This window comes from Drosophila novamexicana, unplaced genomic scaffold, assembly GCF_003285875.2.
Source record: "Drosophila novamexicana strain 15010-1031.04,08,12 unplaced genomic scaffold, DnovRS2.1 tig00000648-arrow-arrow-pilon, whole genome shotgun sequence".
Taxonomy (NCBI): Eukaryota; Metazoa; Arthropoda; class Insecta; order Diptera; family Drosophilidae; genus Drosophila; species Drosophila novamexicana.
The window spans coordinates 5,777-26,028 of NW_020824815.1; the positions used below are offsets into that span (position 1 = coordinate 5,777).

The window sequence follows — 20,252 nt, forward strand, 5'->3', positions numbered from 1 at the left end:
TGCTGCTGAGCATTTTTCACAAGAGGCAAAATGGCGCGAACACAATCAAAGAAAGAGAGAGAGAGTGAGAGAACAATCTAGAAAAAGTAAAGCTCTTATTTAACAGGTAATTGTGCTCTTGCTGTGCATGCATACATAGAAACTATATATCTATATATGTAACTTATATTAGTGACGTCACAGGCTCTGTTAATCTTTTAAATAGTATGCGAATGAAGAGAGTAGACTTTTACAGTTTGGCTTACTGATCATATGCTACAGTAATTGCAGTTACAATGGTGTTCAATTAAATAGCTACACTTTAGTAGGAAACATTTATTTATGCTTTTAAATAAGTAAAGAAATTTGCAACATAATGATCTTCAATTTCGGGCTGCCAGTGCAATTGTCATATTTGTACAGATTTTGATTTATAAGTGGCCCAATGTCAAAAAAATATATATAAATGTATGTGTGTGGAAAATCAAGTGAAACTGCGTCAAATGCATTTTGTTGCTGGTTTGGAACGGTCATTGAGCTTCAAGTGGAAACCCATGGCAAATGGCAAATAATCCAAATCCACTTCAGACTGAATTATTGTGCATGGCAAAACATTTCGGGGTCGTAAATTGAAATGCATGTAAAGCAGATTTCCAGTTGGGGGCATCCGCATACGCAGTGGCTGCGGCTGTGGCCAAGCCCCCCCATCCCGCTCCCTCGCTGCATGCCGCGGCGCTAATGGAAGCCCGCGACGCGCCTAGCTGCCTGGCGCCAACATATTTTGCTGTCGCACTCAAATTATGAGCGAAAATTTGCATAAAGTCAACGGAAAATAAAAAAAAACAAAACCCAAAAAAAATACAAAAAATAAAAACGAACAAATAGACGGGAAAAATGTATCTTACAGAATGCAAAAGGTGAAAGAAAGTGGAAAGCGTGCAGCGAAGAATTGATGTGTACGTGCTGGAAATTTCTTAATTTCGGTTGAAAGATGTTGTTACCTGGCGGCTTTTCCAAAGCCAAGCCAAACATTTTCCTCACGTCATGTGAAACTTCTTTTCAGACTGCCCGAAAATAAGGTAAGAAAATTTCTTGTTGATTACGTGTGGCACATTCAAGAATATTTTCATGTCTGGCGACAACATTTGATTACATAATTTCCTTTGCTTTGACCAGCTTTTAATATGCATTCAGAAAATCTAAGTGTGTGTGTGTGTGTGTGTGTGTTTTCCCACTGCAGCAAGCTGCGCCTGGAGCGTCGTCAGCGTCCATTTAAGAGACAGCTGCCATAAATTTGGCTGGGAAATCGGGAAACTGGGAAACTGGGAATCTTGGATGCGCTAATCAGCGCTGTCAAGCGTTGCAGTTGCAGATACATATGCTGCGATGCGATGCCACAGATGCAGATACATATGTATCTGCAGATACTTTGGCGCTTGGCAAATTGTCGGGGCACAAAAATATCTCACGCATTCTTACGACGCTTTTTTTTTTTTTCAAGCAATTAATTTATGCAGTTGCGCCGAGATTTTCCAGCGCAGATTAAAGTCGGCGAGGGCATTTAATAAATTGCCTCTAAATTAAAGAAAATGCGACAAAAAAAAAAAAAGAAAAAAATATATGGTACAGATTTATGGGCGAGTTTTGGAGCACAGCAGATGACACCTCGCTGCCAGGGTTGCCACCAAGACGCGCATTTAAGGCGTATCATTAGGCATTGTGCTGGCGACCAAGTTGTCGCCGCTTTTAGCCAAAATTCTGTGACCCATTAATTCGGAAAGTTGTCAGCCGGCCGCGCTAATGATCGCTGCTCTCGGGACTTGAATTTTTTTTTTTTTTTTTGGGGGGGGGCGCCCACGTTTTGGCCCCGGGTCCCCGTGTTTGGTGTCGCCTCGAATATTTTGTTGCATTTATTTTGGTGCTCGCGCTGACCTTATAAATCAGACTGTTAGAAGTTGGGAGGGGCACAATCAAAAAGTTTTCGATGGCGTCCAAAAATCCATAAAGTTCGTTTTTTCATTTTGTTTTTTTCGTTTTCATCTTGTTGGTTTTCCAAAAATCTAAACATAAATTTTTGATTTACGCAATGGGCGCGGGCGGGCGCCGCATTTCGTTGATTTATCTGCTCGATTTCAACAGCCATCAAGTAATTTGTGTTTTCGACAAATTGGAAATGGCGGACACCAAAGCAAAGAAAAAAAAAATTGACATGGTTTTTCTTCATCTTTCTCTCTAAGGGATTTGTTAGGATGCCATCGATAATCGTGTTGGGTGCATAAAAGTATTTTATTGGCCAATTATCCAAAAATCGTTTATTGTTGTTGCTGGTTACGTGTGGTTTATATCGTTTATATGGCATTTCAGTCGGATCAAACGATACTTTTCAGTTGTGAGTGGCAGCTCTTTGTAAGTGTGTCATATTAATGCCCTTTCGAACATGGCCGCATCCAAGATAATCCCATATTTATGACCCTTGAAAACGCACTCATTTGCATGTGCTTTGTATGACGATGATAGTCTATCATATTTTTAGATGCTGACTAGACTCTTTAATCGCAGCAAATAGAGTTATCATTGTGAATATAAATTTGTCTCATTGTCAAGAGTTTATCTGGAATTCCTTGGAAAATATCTGCAATCCCATTTAGAAGCGTTTTATTTAGCAAGCTTATCTACGAAAAATTCCAGGGAAATATTTTTCTACAAACAGTTGAGCATATTTCGCTTGTATTTTTATGCCTAGACAAAAAGCTTAACTTTTCTCGATCTTGATATTTGCTTAAGTTCCGACAACATATGAACTGAGTTATTTATGTCGAGTTCTCCGTGACAATTGATTCAAAGTTGAGAGCGGGCCACGCTCTATTAAAGGGCTGTTCAATTGGCTACTCTAGAAATATCTAATCTTATCGGCGCTTACGTATTAATCATTTATTTTTTGTTTGTTTATTTATTTCGCATTTCTGCCAGTTTGTTTTGTAAATTGCGGCCAACACTGAGACAACAACATACAGCAAGATATAGTGCATACTTCACTAAAAGGGGGTTGTATTTGTCAGCTGTGAGCCACGTGATAAGATACGAATGTGGCACCTCGCATGATAATAATTGGCACACACAAAATATGAAAAGTAAGCTGGAACGTTGGATCAAACTGACTACGTTATACTCGTTTAGAGTTCAAAAGCTTAGCGAACTTTTCTATTTGCATTTCTGGCCCGATCTTTAGAGATGACCTCCTCTGGTCTATCTGCGAGATTTGCTGACTTAAGCTTAGGACTAGCCAACTCGTCAAATATTTTGAGAAAAAGCTAACTTTTTGAGTTTTAAGCTCGTTTCGATCTTAAGAGAGAACTTCCTCTGGATTATCTGTGAGATTTGCGGACTCTAGTCTTAAGGCTGGGCTAGATATAGATTAGTGCGGGTTTCCCTCGTCCTAGTGGGCGTGGTTCAGCTTGGCTGACTCGAATACACTCGACTGTCCAATTTAGGATTATAATACAGATGGACACAAAACCAATATACCCTCCTTTTCATCTCGTGAATGAGTATAATAATATTTAACTCTTCGTGGAAATTGTGCAATCGGTAAAAATAGCCCGCGGGCCCTACGTGCATATATAAATAAATGTATTTATCAGATGGCCAGATATTACTTGCGTTGTTTACTAGTTTAGCTCCAAAAAAAAAACTAAACAAATCAATCATAAATGCTTAGCTCATAGATACATCAACACGCACGGATACAAGCTGTGGCTGTTGATGGCAACAGCTGATTGATTTATTTACCTGATGATGTTGCTCTTCCATTAGGCAGCCACCCGCCCCCTCAACCGATCGACCTGCGACTGACGTGCTTCCATCGACAACCTTGTGTTTGATTTCAGCATTTCCTGCTGCCTGGCACCGTGGTGTCTGCAATAAATGATATGTACATGGCTGATAAGTTGATAAGATGTTCTCGTTAGTCAGCTCGCAGCGCGTCATCAGAATTTCCGCCCAAAATCCGTTTGACGTCAATGGGAAATATTGTTTACTTCTTGTTTTTTTTCGCCAATTGCCGCATTTGTAATTGATTTCTTGAAGGGCATTTATTCCAGCTGCTGTCGAAATTTCCAATTTAAATGATTGTCATAGGTCGTTGTTCCGAAAAAAAAAACAAATTGATTTCTATGCTAAACAGGTGCGAATTCTTCAATTCCTTCTATATACACCTGCTTGATAATTTAGTGACGAAAGCTCGAATTCTCAAAACTTGATAAAAAACTGATCAAAATCGATTTACTTTTCACATATGTGAGGCTAGTTAGAGATACATATGCATCTTACACTCGATAAGGGCATTTACTCTTCGGCTAAATGAACTCTAGCTGTTCCATTTGTTGCCATTTTCTGAATGCTCTTTTTCATCTGTGAACAGACTCGTTTTCAATTTGCTTGGTTCCCAGACATTTAGAACATCCTACGCTGGCCTTTACAGCCCCAGCTCCACTTGGAAGTTCGCGTCTGAGTCATGCGCATGCGTGCAGCATCCGAGGCGATGCTTTGCATGCGAATTGTTGTTATTGTTGTTGTAGCCAGCTGTCGGCTGTCAACTTGTGTATCCATAAGATACGCAGGCAAAAACAAAGCGCATTGATCGCAATTACGCGGCAAAAGTGTCGGCGACGCACAATTGGTACAAAAAAAAAAAAACAGAGATTGAAAAGAAAATGAAGTGAAACAAGCAGCAAGGGATATCGCTGATACGCCGACGATTAAATGCCCTACTTTGAAGTGCTTTTATACGACCGAATATTTCTATAAGAGCCATATAATATAGGAGTTATATTTGACTTTTATTGAAGGTAAGAGACTAGATTGGAGAAAGATAGTCAGAGGTATATAGACTCAGATATTGATGCTGATCAGGAATATATATAGTTTAAAAGTTCGCATATATCTTCTGGGTCACACAATTGATGACAAAATAATAATACCCTGTGCAAGGGTATTATAAGGGAAGTGAGTTGTTTTTGTTATTGGGTTGTCAGTGCACGGTAATTGCAAGCGGTATCTGCAGCTTTAGCTGTATCCGTATCTGTATCTGTAAAATGTATCTGTATCTGCTGGATAGCTGCTGCATTGTTTGTGGTTGTCACTTGAAGTGCTTGAGGTCGCAACAATTGCAACACTTTCTCAAGAATTCCAATTGTGACGCAAGCAGCAAACCAATTGTATCTTGTATCTTGTATCTTGCAGATGCAGCCGCGACCGACACGAAAAACAACTTTCGATAGCGAGCATTTTTTTGGGCCACACTCGATACTCGATACGCGATACCCCCAACTTACTTTATATGCACACATTATGCACGTCTGATGAAGTTGTCGTCGTCGTTGTCGTCTTTGTCGTCTTTGGCAGCCGCGTAACAGTAGCTCAAGAATGTTTATTCTGAGGCAAAGTATCCGTTGTATCCAACCTCCCGCAGAGAGTGCTCTTCGCTTTGCCTGCAATTACCGCAAGTCAAGTCGATTTGTAACCGAATCTTTTGTCTGGACTGCGGCTGTGACTGTGACTGCGACTTGTTTCTGGCATCAGAGCGCCGCATGGCAGCGACCTTAGTCATAAAGTTCCATTGATGAAACTCGACAGACAGCCAGACAGACAACTGGACAGACGGACAGAACAGAACCAGACCAGCCCAGCCCAGCCCAGTCCAGTCCCAGACTGACCACAATCACGCTCATGAATGAAACCGAGTCGGGAGAGTATGAATGAATTGTCCAGTTGAACATATTGCAACCGTATGCTGATTTCTTCACTTTGTACTTTCCGCTGAGAGTGCTGTTAAGAATTTCTTAACCCAATTCCAAACTCGACTCGACTCGTCGCGCCGCGTCTCTTCCTAAACAGCTCGCAAAACAAACAACTTTTATGGCCGGGTCGTTCGGTTGAGTGTTCGCAGCGCATTCCTGTATTTCATTTAGGGATACGGCAAGTCGAGTGTTTCTGAGAATTTTCATAGTTTGTGATTCTTTTCTTTCTCAACAGAAATAACAGATACTCTTGGCCATCCACTGCCACTTTCCAGCTACATTTATGCGGAGTTGAGTTCAGTTTTCTGTGCGCTGAGTGTTGATTGCAGTCGTAAAACAATTAAAAAGTTTCATGTCATCATAGGCATCATATGAATCCGGCGTGCAGCGCTTTAAAACTGGTCAAGCGGACTGTTTTGGTTATGGTTTTAACGGATATTTCTTTCGGGCCATGAGTCAGCATCGCTATAAATGTCAAACTTAACAGATCTTTAGATAAGCTATGAACTAATTGGCAACAAAAGCTGAAAGCTTAGCCGTCGATTAGCAGAGAATTGACTGTAAAGAAAACCTAATAGAGAAGAACCTATTCCTTTCGATAAAAGCCAGATAAAAGTTTTAGTATATTATATATCTGATAATAATCAAGGGGTTTTGGTTTTTTGTTTTCTTTAATACTTTTTGCAAGTCTTTACAAATTAACAAACCTTATTCATTGTGCAGGTCATGCTCTTCACGCTGTTTTTAAATGTTCTTCTTATAATTCTCAACCAGTTTTAGCGTATGCAAGGTCATGTCGTTTATTGAGCCTTGGTTCTCGTCTTCTTTCATTATTTGGTTAGATACGTGAAAGATGCTTAGACATTTAAGTGAATAGGAAGTTAAACTGTGGTATTCGCTTATAATTCTCAAACCGTTAGAGTCTGAGCCTGGCTTGATGCACACCGTAGCCCTAGTTCTTTGCTGTGCGATCAGTTCTCTTCTTCCTTAAAATTTTATGAACATCATTCAGTGGACTCAGTTGCTATACATAATTCTTAGCAATCAAGCGAGTGGGAAACTAAGCTGTTATTAAGAAACATTCGCGTATGATTCTCAACCAGTTAAAGCTTGAACTAAGCCTGCTGCGCACAGCTGATATTTTTGTTTGCTGAGCCAACAGTTCTGCTCTTCCTCTATTCTCTGCTCACAAAGGAAGTGCAAACAAACTTTATGAACATTCAGTCAATAGACTCTGTTCCCTGGCATATTTCCTCTACTGTTATACGAGTAGGAATCCAACCCTTTTTGGCATTCATCTTCAAGCACTACAAAATGCCAAGTCAGCAAATTGAAATTCAATTCTTATTTGTGCATTTGTCGAGTTGGGATGCTTCGTTGGCCAGCATTATCGTGGCAAACACCCCCGCACAGCCGGCAGAGCAGCCATTATTTATGCTGGCCATATCGATATGGCAGAGCCCAACACTCGCAGACTATTTTTTTTTTGTTTTCGAGGCAGTTTTGTATCTCAATTTGCAATGTGCTTGTAATGAATGGCTGTGCCATGCGATCTGTTCAAGTAGAAGTCGCCGGCTGCCTCTCGAGCCATGTGGGTGCAACTGCAACTGCAACTGCAGCCGATCGTCATGAATTATGCAAACACGAGCAAAATGCAGCCATGCCCGCCCGCTGCAAGCTGCTTCAGTCTGACATTTCTCTGTCTTTGTGGCAACAAACAAATTGTTTGTTATTATCGTTGGGTGGCACCGGCCACAGATCGTGCGTCAGGAAAGCTGCCTCCGGAGCTCCGGATTAGGAGTCCGCGTCAGATTAGAACGCGAGGCGGCAAATTGTCAAAAGGCGCCGCAGCTGCCAACCATTTGCTTAGGCTCCGCTGCTCGTAATATTTACTCTCCCATATGGCATATATTACTTGGGAGTTTTGCTTTCAGTTTCACATCTATATATTTATTTATTTATTTTCATTCTTATTTTTAGGCCTTGCACAATGTGTGAAATTGCCGACAGACATTGAGGCAAATCTTTCAGATTTGCTTTTGCCTTTGCCTTTGCGCCCTGCCCCGACTTTTTGAAGTCGCCCAGTTTTCAATGATGATGATTAAGTCGTTTGCTCTTTGACGTTTCTCTGGAACGAGCAACCATTAATATTATTTCCAAATCGTCTGGGCGGGGCAATTAACCCATTGAGTTGGGGGAGCTAAGTATAAGGACACACGGCCGAGAGATCTTAAGTGAGCAGTTTCCGATAGGCTCTGCGAGTAGTTGAATTTTTGAAAAGATGTGTCTTCTGATAAAGAAAAGGGAGGAGTAAGAGGAAGACAAAATCATTTAATCATGGGAACTTGGAGGAGGAAGAAACTTCCAGCAATGATTTAAATGTGCCTATAGCACAGTTTGAATTTTAAATAAGTTTCTAATTATTTTTATAGTTCTGCATATTTAAGTTCTCTGAAGTAGAATAGAGTTTTAGGCAATACATTTGATAATGATTCAAAATTTTAATCATATTAGTTTATAGACTCTGGAATGCTTCTCTGATCTTATCTTTTCTTTACATATCGATGAATCCTTAGAGAATTTTCTTCCTTAAGATTCTCTTACATCTTCATATCTTAATAATAGAAATAATAGAAACAAATTCTTCAAAATGCTTAGATCTCCTTAATATTATTAAAGTCATCAAGTTTTTCTTGGAAATTTAATTGATTTTGGAGGATCCCGATTTGAATTCCTTGCCATTGTTAAGCTGTTGTCTTCTCTTAGCCGCAGGTCATGGCTTCTGTTGCTGTTCAAAAAGTTGGGTCCATAGTTTCTAGGTATATTCCATATTCATATTAAAAATAAACATTGTTGTAGAATACGTCATGGCGATTGTCTTTATCGCCTCTTTCGGAGCATTTTCTTCCGTTTGGCGGCTTGAAATGCAGCTGCTAGGCATATATATGTACAAGTATCTGGGCTAAATCAGCCCAATCTCTGAAAATGCTTCTGCTGCTGTTTCAGTGAATTCCGTTTCCATATCTTTCGGCACTCGGCTGGTGAATTCTTTTGGGGCTTGGGTTGCTGGTAATGCGTGCTCCATAAATGTGCAGAACGTGCCGCATACGAAAACAATGCAAAATCAAAGCAACAACAATAACAACATCATCAACAATGGAAGCATCCAATCTCCAAACCAAGTAGCTAACCAAACATCAAGAGTCGAATGTCGGCAACAAAGCGCACTGAACACAGATTGGAAATGAGGCGAGCAGCCCGAAAATGCATTTTGTAGTTCCAAGAATCTATTAGGCCCAGCGGCAAGTGGCGTTTTGTTTTGAGGAGAACGCTTCTCCGATAGGGAAAAGGAGTGGGAGAGAGAGAGAGAGAGGGAGAGGGAGACCCGTGCCAGTTCAATTAGAGAAACCGGCAAACGGCTGGCTGCACTTCATCAGCTCAGCGGCGCGTGATAAGCCGCAGTTGCAATCAGTAAAAGTGATGTGGAAATAGTCCAAAAAGCATGAGTACTTCATGTTGTGCCATAAATTCATCAATTATCTGGGGACTGCCTCCCCCATCCCTCGGCCCCCCGCCACTCCGCTACACCCTTTTGCCACTTGTGACTGTAAAGCAATAGACGCCGAAGACGTGCCCAATTTCGGGTTGGAAAGTTGGAAAGGATCGTCTTCAGCATTGCGCAGCTGTGGGCGCAATTAAGATGTGCATCTTAATGAAAGTCAACCTCGACTGATGGCCTGTTGCCGGGGACGAGCCATGGCTGATTAGGAGTGGAGCGCTGCAAGCGGGGCGACACTCCTTAATCGAATGCTCTCTAAGCCCGAGGGAGTTACATTGAATTGGTCTGGTTTCAGGCAACACCAGAGATTACCAAGTGAACAGGAAATACACGTTTTATTGACCTGCAACCCCATAGACGCGGAAGTTGTCAACTGCAACTGCACTAGCTTTTAATCGTCGGCTTATTGCTTGATTGACTGACTGTTTGATTGATGATACTGCATCACAGTTAATATCAGTGCTGTCAACTGGTACAACTAGCCCTTGGCTTTCTAACTATATACATGTGATATTGTTTGTGCTAAGTGAGTGATTGACTGATTGATGGTCAAGTAACCTCGTCAAGAACAGTGCTTGCCTTCAATCAAATTTCAGCTTCCTAGTTCTTAAGGTGTGGAATGTGCGTTGATCACCAATCAGTCAGTCAGTCAGTTAATCAATAAGACAGTCGTCAGTCAGTCATTCAGTCAGTCAGTCACGACAAACATTTTTATATGCAGATGTTTTGTGTTGATTGAGAGTCTGGCTGATTGATGGTTAGGTAACTCCATCAAGAACAGGGCTGGCTTTCAATTAATATTCCCAAAAAAGAAAGAACTTGTGATTTGCTTAAATACGTAAAAGTGTTTGATCTGACTGATTGACTGACTGACTGATTGATGATCAACACATAGGCCAAGCCGTAAGAGCTAGAAAGCGATTTGGGGCAGTCGAAGGGAGGAAACTGGAAGAAAGCTGATTCGAAATTAAATAACATCTAGACATAATAATGGCAAAATAAAGTTCGAGATGAATAGAGACATCGTTAGACGGCACCCAAGGGAGAGTTGGACTATTCTGGCTGTGCCACTTGAATATGTGGGGTGCCATTAAAACTGAGGGTTGTTTGGCGACACAAATGTGCAATAAAAAGTCATTCTTCGGCGGATGGTCATACAACAAATGGCTCAATTAGGAGGCGACAAATATTTGCTACAGACGCCGCCCAACCCTGATTGCGATATTGAGAAATGGGCATTTTTTTTTTTTTGGGGTGGAGAATGCTGAAATTTTGTTTGGCAATCTATTTTATACCTGCGACAAGCAGGTGCCATAATTCCCCAGAGAAATAGCGAGCACGAGAATAAACAACAAAATGTTTTAGATAAAAGATACGACGCCTACAAATTGTGTATTGTGCAAGCATTGGGCCAGAAGATGTTTATATATTTTGGAGAGAGAGAGAGAGATATGTTTATGATGCGTGATGCGTGGTCGCATTAACATATATTATTTATTCAGCTTCCAAATTGCAAACAACAGCATTCCAGCGTGTTATGAGGTGTCATGCGAGGGGGCATGCGACACGGGCAGACGAAGCTGTTTCATTTGCATATTTAAAATGCCCAAATTGTGGCAAATAATAAAGTCATATATGGTGTAGGTGGAAGACCGACAGCTTTAAGTCAGTTTCTGCTATGTTATTGGGCAAACAGCTCAGCTCAGCTCAGCTTCCAGAACTCAGCTCTGACTAGGTAATTAGAGTTTCAGTCGTGGTCAGCTGGCAGTTTTCCAACCCCACGACTGACCCTTGCCTATTTAACAAGTTCTCTAACATACAATTTGACGACTAATTCCATGGAATGCGGGCGTATTGCCACAAATGAAAACCTAGGCAGGCATTTAATTGTTCGAAAATGGAAAATGGAAATGCGGCACGGCATGAAAACAAATGGCATGAAAAACTGAACACGGACCCAACCCCAGACTATGCACACATACTAGATAAATGCCCGAGCGTGACAGCGACAAAGGCAGACGGGCATCCAGGACATGCTCTGTTATTGTTGCCAAAACGGACAATGGCATAATGATAATGGCCTTAAGGCAGGATAATGCACATACCACAGCCAACAGAGGCAGCCAACTACAAAGTTGATTTGTGTCCAATTAGACTGAGGCATCAGAAAGAAAGGCTGCACATAATTTCAGTATATGGCTTGGAAGCGTTTTTAGACGCTAGGAGCTATATGATATATGAGTTGTCCAATTCGGTCGTTTCCAAAATATGTAGAGCCTATAATAGAAAGACGATCTATCTATCTCTATCTATCTATGTCTACAGACAAACTTGATCAAGAATTTATATATACAATTTGAAATCGGATATGAATGTGTCATACAATCGCAGATAACCTTTAAATCCCTTTCACCCGTTTTCCATGCGTTTCTAAATCAAATTCCGTCTACGACCCACGCAACGGAAATGACTTGGTTAAATTGTGTTAACTTTTAATGATTGCGATAAGAACTCGTCAGAGCTGGCTAATAAAACTAATTGATAGAAAGTCAGCCCGGGTTAAACGCTTCCAGGCCGTGTCTTCTTCTTGTGCTTCAAATCACATCAGAAATGTGATTCAATCAAATCCAAACTGAAAGCGACAATAAAACTCAACGAGTGTCAAGCACTACGGCGGGTCCCGGGCTCATTTACTGCTTGCTCGCCCGATCCTAAGCCAACTCTTTGGTTCTCTGTAAATGTCTCGCTGTCAGTTTGACTGACGTGGGCGTGGCACTTGGCATGCAAATCATGTCAAATGTCACTTTCAACTACACAACTGCAGCTGCGACCGCACCTCAGCTCTGCTCTGCGCTCCTTTCCCGTCTGTTTCGGATTCTGGTTCTGTTTTTTGTGCTTCTGAATGGAGGCTTGGGCCAGCACAGCTTCCCTCTGTTGCGGAACGGGTTGACCTTCGGCACAGACCTGGTCGTGCATACCCTTTCGTAATCGCATGCAGACAGACTCAAAGAAAGTCACAGCCCGAATACGTGTCCCTGGGGAAGCGCCTGGTGCAGGCGACAATACTCAACACGCCCCCCTGTGGCACGAGTTCGAGTAGAATTGTTTCAGTCGATTTGTTTGGACAGCTGCGGTTGCAGCTACTGTAGCCGAACCCGCCCCCTGACCATGCCTCACTTTTTGGGTAATATGAGCTTTCATGTATCATCTGTGCTCCATCAAATGTTTGGCTACAGCTCATAAACTGTCTGCATTCGATATGCCTCAAAAAATAACGAAAATATTAAGAGTATTTACTTACAATAGATAGCTGAGTGAAATTTAATGGGTTTATTTCTCATATAACCGAAAGTATTTGAGATATCCAGCATAAATAGTGTTGAATGTGACGGGGCACTGAACCTCAAACGACATCCACTGATAGAACATATGAAGTTACCCCTAAATCGATCGTATATTAAGTGACAGAATTCTATTGGCATCGCTTACCAAAATTCTACTTAATTGTCCCATTTCGATTGTGCAAAGGGTATTAAACTATGCGAAATGCGCACTTCAAAAGGTAGCAAAAGCAGCTACTACCTTTTTCCATACACTTTGCTTGTGTAAATAGTATTAAATTTACGAGCAGAGCCGAGTGGGTTTCGTATACGTTCGGCTTTTCACGCAGACGCACACACACATGCTTAAAAGCCGAATGCTTGTCGAAGTCACGTTGTTTTGAGAGAGCTGAAGAGAGTAAGTGTGCACAGCTAATGGACAGATACATATGCGACGCTTGTATACCCTTGCTTGTTAATGTTGTGTGTTGTAAAACTTGTATAGTTGGGTTACGATTGTATAAAAGATATTCATAATTATTTGCAATTCAATAAGTATAGAATGTAGTTATAGATTCATAGCCTTAGGCATCACTTGATGCATATGCTAGCCTGGGGTCTTGAACTCTGAGAATAACTTAGGACTTAAGGCAGCGTTGGGAGATGGAGAATGTTAAAAAATTTTATATATGTTCAAATTATGGTTTTCTTTCAATCTAGGAAATTATTTCTAAACCAGAAAATGAAAAAGTTATAAATATTAAAAATGTGTAATACAATAATTGATAAGAAGCTATTAAAAGAAGCTAAATTAAAAATTATAAATATTAAATATAACTAATTATAAATAATTTATAAATAAAAAATAGATATTGAACCAATTAATATAATAATTTGTAAACATAAATAAGATTTTCTACAGACTGAGCAAAGCGACTTATAAATACCATAGCACTCCACGTTAGGGTATCTGAACAACAATGTTGGTGGTAAACGGCAACCGGCTGAACAGACTGCGACCCGCTGTTCAGTGTCTTCTGTGGTTTGCTGCGGTGCGGAACGTGTTGAGCGCTGAACGCACAGGCGACAAAAAGAAAATAATTGTCGCATTCAATTTGTTGAGAGTTTTCTTTCGCGCGATTAGAAACGCTATCAAGTCGCGGCTTTACGAAGGTGGTGCGATAAAAATCGCTTGAATTCGGCAAAAATATTGGCCATATAAAACGTTGTTGCGGGCATTTTGTTGTTGTTGCAGTTTGGGGCATCTTTTGTTAAAAAGCCACACGAATTGGGGTTTTTTTCTGGTGTCTGTCGAATTTTGTGGCCCGCGCGCAAAACTTGAATTTTTAAGCTGATTCCGCAAAAAAGCAAAGTCACAACAAAAACCAATACAAAAAGCATAAAAAGCAAAATAAAATCAAATAAAATCAAGCTAAAAACATATGCTGATGCGAGCATTGTGCTGAGAAAGATACAGAGATACAAGTGAAGTGACATGTGAAGTGAGTCGAGATACTTTATCTATATTGTCCTGGATTAAATATATTTCGGGTATCTCGATTGCTCCATACAAAAAATAATACATATATCATGTGCTAAGCCAAGCAGCCACGATCAACTTCAGTTAATCCTCAGCTCAACCAATTCGAAATGCTGGAGAAACAAAGCGCCATTTCAGTGTCCGGCTCCTGCTGCAGCTCCACGGCGACCAATGCGGACCTGGACTACGATGTGCCCGTGTCGCGGCGCATTCACATTAAATCGGTTCGTAGCCATCATCATAGCTCATAAACTATCCGACTTTATGCCCGCGCCAATATCTATGCGATGCATAGGCGCCGATAAAGTCATTGACAACTCATTACCAGCTAAACTGTCTAGGATCGGCCATTTCCATTCCCATTCCCCTAGCCATGCCATGCCCCTGGTCGTACCTCTGACCATTCGTATCGTGGTCGCATCTATCTGGCCGCCTCCTGGCTTCATTTTGTTGTGACAGCCGTGTTAAACGGCGGTTCGTGTCTGCGTTTGCTCAGGAAATTGTAACGGATCTCTCTTGGCTATCTGAAAAGCACTCGAATTGGACGCGTCTGGAGCCAGGCAGCTGCCACTTGCCACTTGCCAGTTGCCGCTTGCCACTTGCCGCTTGCAACTTGGCAGTTTCCGCAATTTTGCATTGGTTATCACCTCCGTCCCAACGTTTTTGATGTGCCAGTTATATTTATTGCCCAGGTGCGATATCTGAGAGTCATGCGATAACTCTCTAAACAGATGCTAGGCCGTTTCATTTCTTCAAATCAATAACATTTCGACAGTTAACACTTTGAAAACAATGAGTTCATCAGTGCATGTATGTGATGTCATGTATGTGCTTATATTGCCTTTGCCGATACCCTGTTATCACGGGTATGAAAAGTGATTAGATAGAGTCTCTCGGGTATTTTTTAGTGCGAAAACTTTGACCAAAGAAAAGCAGGTGAAATGTCTGAGGACATTTCTAGAAGGCAATATGCAAACAATTTATTATATTATAAATAATATTAAGCTAATTGAAATAATTATATTATTAATAATAACAACAATAATTAAAATATGAAATTACATATATCAGTATACATTTTTCAAAAATTACTCCAAATTTTATTAGATTAGATTTTTGTTATTATTAAGAATTAAGGCCAAAGCTGTGTTAAGTGAAGTTTTTCATTAACCCAATATTTGGCATATAAATCATGATTCGATAATAATCTCTTAATTGAGTGAGAATATAGTTTCTTTTATCATTTAAATTCCGACAAATTTGCACATTAAAAAGTAAATGTGTACTTGAAAGTTTCTATATGGAAAATTTCTAAAGCTCAAGCTAACCTCGCAATTTCGCCAAAATTAACCTTGAATATTGTTTTTGATGCAAACACAGATACACATATTGTATATACGTTTAATTATTATCATTCTTAACAAACAAGTGGAGCTGCTAAACAAATTTGAATTTGTTTGCACAAAACTGAAATAAAGTAAATTAGTTTACACATGAGCACGAGTCGAGTTCTTGCTAGAATTCCGGCGAGAGCTAAAAGCAAATGAATGTACTCAGACACTCACACTCAACTCTTGGGTATTCAGTTTCAAATTAAATAAAAGCAACAACTAATTACAAGCGTCGTCTCTGAGAGCTGACCAGGCGAGGGGGCTGGCCCAATGGGCTGGCCCACTATGGCAATACTTGTTTTGGCCTAACAGCCGCTGACACTAAGTACACCATAATTAAAGTTGGCCAGGGGCGTTGCGAGAGGGGATGAGGAGGCGCGACGGGGGGATTGATAGACTGCAGCTGCAGCGAGCAGACGCAACGCTGCGGCCAGGTGAGATTAAAATAAATGTGCTCCAAATGCGCAAAATGCGAAAAGTAATTGACGCTCCCAAGCCCAAGCCGGTTGGCCAAGGCTCTGGCCAGATAGATAGCCAGACTGTGCAGCGTGAAGGGGCAGAGGCAGGGGCAGGGGCAACCAGCTTAGATTTCAAAATGCAAACAGCGGAAAACATTGAAGATGGCTCTTTCCGTTTCGCAGTTCCACACAGACGCCACAGACGTGTCCAGGACGAGAGACGCAGGCCAAAGGGTCTATTAGCATGGCGCGCTGACTGCTGGCAAATTAATTGTTGCAGCCAGTTCCAGGTCTGGACGTGCCACAGCTGTCCATCTGGGTGCACGCAATTAATGGCACTGGCCAGCGAATAAAATCAGTTATTAATAGTTGTGCGCATTTTCCCTCTCTCTCTCTCAGTGCATGTTGATTTCCAGCTAATTTGAACTGATTGAAAGTCAATTGCTGGCGGCAAGTGAGAAGCTATAAATAAGCGGCAAGGCCATAAATCCTGCCACAATCCATGTGCACACGGGGACCACTCACGTGGCCCGTCCAGAAGTCGCCCATTCGGCCCTGACTTCGGCCCTTTATCAGACGAGCGTCTTATCGGCCCAAAATTGAATGGCAGCGTTTAGGCGTGACCCGTACGCTGATAAGGCCCAAGGCCTCGCGGCTAACTTATCGCCGGCACAAATTTTTTGGTCTGAGCAAATCTAATCGAGCCTTATATGCCGGCACATAAATTGTAATCGAAAACCCGCTGCCAAGTAGCAGAAGTATCGTAGAAGAAGTAGAAGTAGTAGTAGAAGTAGCGGCAAATCGAATACCCTTTTTTTGACAATCGTTTCCCAAGAACTCCTTTTAATATAGTAGACTGCAGATATTTTAGGAGCACGTAGTTGCAGTTTTTTGTGCAGGATAAATTAAGAAATATGAAATAATTTTATATTTATTAAGTTTTTGTTTTTTTTATAATTATAGCTGCAGAGTTATATAATATAGAAGTCAGATGTTGCTCAGAAGTTGTAAGCATATGTAAATACCATGGTAAACTCCTGAAATGCCAAATTTAATAATTTGTAACATATAACGTGACAATAGTTGAATACCCTCTGCTAGGGTATATAAAATATGTCTACTTAATATTAATTACGAGCCTGTCTGAGGAGGTCTTTCCCGGCGCAGCCAGTGAAAGTCCTGTCAAGAGTTTATCGCGCCGCTCGTTAGACAGATATGCAGACAGACTTTATTTCTCCTGTGGGACTCTCATCCCTCTTCTTCTTGTTCTCTCAGCTTCCCCCAGTTTGATTAAGTGGCGTCCCATGGTTTCAGGGCACAATTTGACTCGCTGCCTGGCAAGGGATCTGCCTGCCTGCTTCTCCTTCTCTCACTTATTGGGCACTTATTTTTTAGTGCCAAGCGCCTGGAAATTGATTAGAATTAATGTGCGCGTGCGGCGTCAGCGTTTTCAATTTGGAAAATTAAGAAAAACCACAAGAAAAAAACATGTACATAGCTTTGTCAAACTCACGAAATTGAAATTGATTGAACGCGCGGCGTTGAAAGAAAATGTCATGCCTGCAGCATATAGGCACAAATATATTGATCGATTGATATAAATATATGACACCATATCAATATTTTGTAAGATCAGCTATTAAATTATTCTTTCAGCACCCCATTTTATTAGCTCCACAATTATAGAGCAGAAATACAAAAAAAAATTCATTCTCAAGTAATTGCTGTAGTTGAAGTTCGTGTAAATTAACTCGAAGTGAACTACTATAATTGCAAAAAATTGTTCAAGTGCTGCAATGGATCGGCTTCAAGTTAATGGAAAATATGATCGTTACAAACAAGAAATAAAACAAGCCAAGTGCTTAAGCCATTAGACCTGTTTAAAGTGTGCTGAACTATGGCTTCACAGATCTTTAACATACTGAACTCTGGCCAAGTGTTGCCACATTCAAATATGACTCTCTATTGTTAAGGGTTAGGAATCATAGCAAATAAATTTAAATGCCTTGTGAAAGTCATTTTAATGCTTAAAGAAAACCAAAAACTTTCGCTTAGCTTCAGTTATTTTGCTTTTATCTTATTGCAATTGGCTGGCAGCTCTACACGCTGCGTACAGTTGCACCCCGTGCTGTTATCTAACACTGGTTCGCTTTGGGGCAATCTAGTGCGCAGTAGCTGGTACCCTCTTGGCCCCGCCCATGGTCATTTAAGACCTTTTGCTACCATAATTAAGTTATCAATTTGGTTTTCATTTTATTTTTGCATTGAGAGCTGCGTAAACATGTCAATAAAATGGATTGAGAATGCCAAAGCGGGCAGCTCTGTGAGAAATTATGCACTTGAGTTGCGATAATGAGGCAAATACCTGCGTAGAGCCACCTGTTGCCATTGCTGTTGCCGTTGCCAGTGCTGGCCTTTGGAGTCTTTTGCACCTTTTCGCACTCGGCTGGCAGGCCGTCACGCCAAACGTGCCCAGCCAAGACAAATGTGCCAGCTGATAAGACGACTGTGATAAACGGCTAGAGGACAGGCTGGAGGCAGGTTGGGGCAGGCTGTGACTGGCCAAAGGGGGGCACAGCGCACCATGGGACTGGCTCCTTTTGGCATTTTACACATTTGCTGCATGTTAACATGGCAACGGCAACAACAACAACACACGGCAACAAATTACATGCACGCGAACTTTGCTACTTGCCAAGTTGTTATACCCCGTGCCCACGAAAAGGGGGTATTATGGTTATGGTGCAAGTGTAACAGGTAGAAGAAGAGCATATCGCGCAAGTTGTAAGAAACACAAAACTTGGTATGTAGGCTCTCTTTTAGTCTAAACAGAAACAGAATATTCAACCTTTAAGAAAGGAAAGATAAAAGGGAAAAAAATGAAGAAGGAATTGAGCTTTTTGAGTTATAGAGATGCGCTTTGGTATAAAAGCACCATTAACTGCCATATTAAATCCCTGCTGATTTCATTAAGATCGGACTGTAAATACCCGAGTTATGAAAGATTGCATTAGCCAAAGTGGGCTATGAGAAGAAGAAGCTTAGTGAGTATGTCATTGAGAGGGTATATTTGTTTTTGTGGCCTCGAAATTGTGTTAAGGCAGCTTGACGCTGGGTATCTGCCAGTCTGGCACTCTCGACACTTACTTGCTGTAATTGTAGTTGTTTGGTTTTCTAACGCTTTGTCTTATCAGCGGGTTAAATGCGCCTGCGGTTTTTCCCTTTTGTATCTGTCAGATACAAAATGTGCATGTTTGGGTCTGTCAATGTTGTTGTTGCTGTTGTTGCATGTTTAGTACGTGTCGGCTTATGCGGCTTTTATGAAAAACATATTTGAAATACATCAGGTCACGTTCAGGACAACATGAAAGCAGTCCCAGCAGCTGACTCATCTCCATAATTGTTGTTGCTGCTCTTGTTGCTTGAATGTAAAGCACACAAGGTGCCTGCAATGCTAATTAGGCAACACCTTCATTGAGCTGGACTGCGGCCACGCCCCAGAGCAGCCATAAGTCATAGACCCAGACGCGACATTCAGCTGTAATTACAATAACAGCAAAAGGGCATAGAGATACAAAGGCGAACATTACGAAACGGCATTGCGAAGCTCAACAATAAATAAACAATTGCAAATTGTTGGCAACAGGTCGACAACGATAAGGTGCACCACATTTCTTATTGGGACAGCGGACATGTAATGGGCCCAGCAGCGGAAATGCGACTTACTACAACTTGCACGCTTCTCTCTGCTGCAGATAAGACAACATATCGGTTCGAACCACAAAATGAGTAATAAAAACTTGTATACAAGCGGGGTTGGCCAGACGATGTGCAGTCAATTTGCACGCCTTCGGGCCATGTTAATGGGCCCCATATTCATTAGGCTGCGGCTACTACACTGCACTACAAGGCACAGCTGAGGCTCTTCAACATTTTTTAGCCTGAGTTGGGTCCATCATTATCATCGGTCAGTTTCTGGATAGTTAAAGTGCTGCTGCTGTAGTTTACTGCACATTACCTACACTGGGCGAAAACCCATGTTCTTTCTTCTAGTATGCATGGGAGAGGAGCTCATATTGTTCTGAGGACTTAACTCTACCTTTCTTTTCTTTAAACGAAGAGCCTAAAAAATGTGCACAGCTGGCAGGCCTCGAGGGCTTGTCTTGCATCTACATATTATGTCCATTGTAATCTTTTACTTTATTCA

General features: G+C 41.3%; 1 protein-coding gene across 1 annotated transcript in view; it reads left to right on the forward strand.

Moving 5' to 3' along the window:
• Positions 1-13,717: 13,717 nt before the first annotated feature.
• LOC115762965 (breast cancer anti-estrogen resistance protein 1-like) overlaps positions 13,718-20,252 on the forward strand; it is a 33,769-nt gene continuing 27,234 nt past the window's right edge. The window contains exon 1 of the mRNA XM_030705344.1: positions 13,718-14,420. Coding sequence (XP_030561204.1) covers positions 14,307-14,420 — 114 coding nt within the window. The 5' untranslated portion in view covers positions 13,718-14,306. The remainder of the gene's footprint in view (positions 14,421-20,252) is intronic.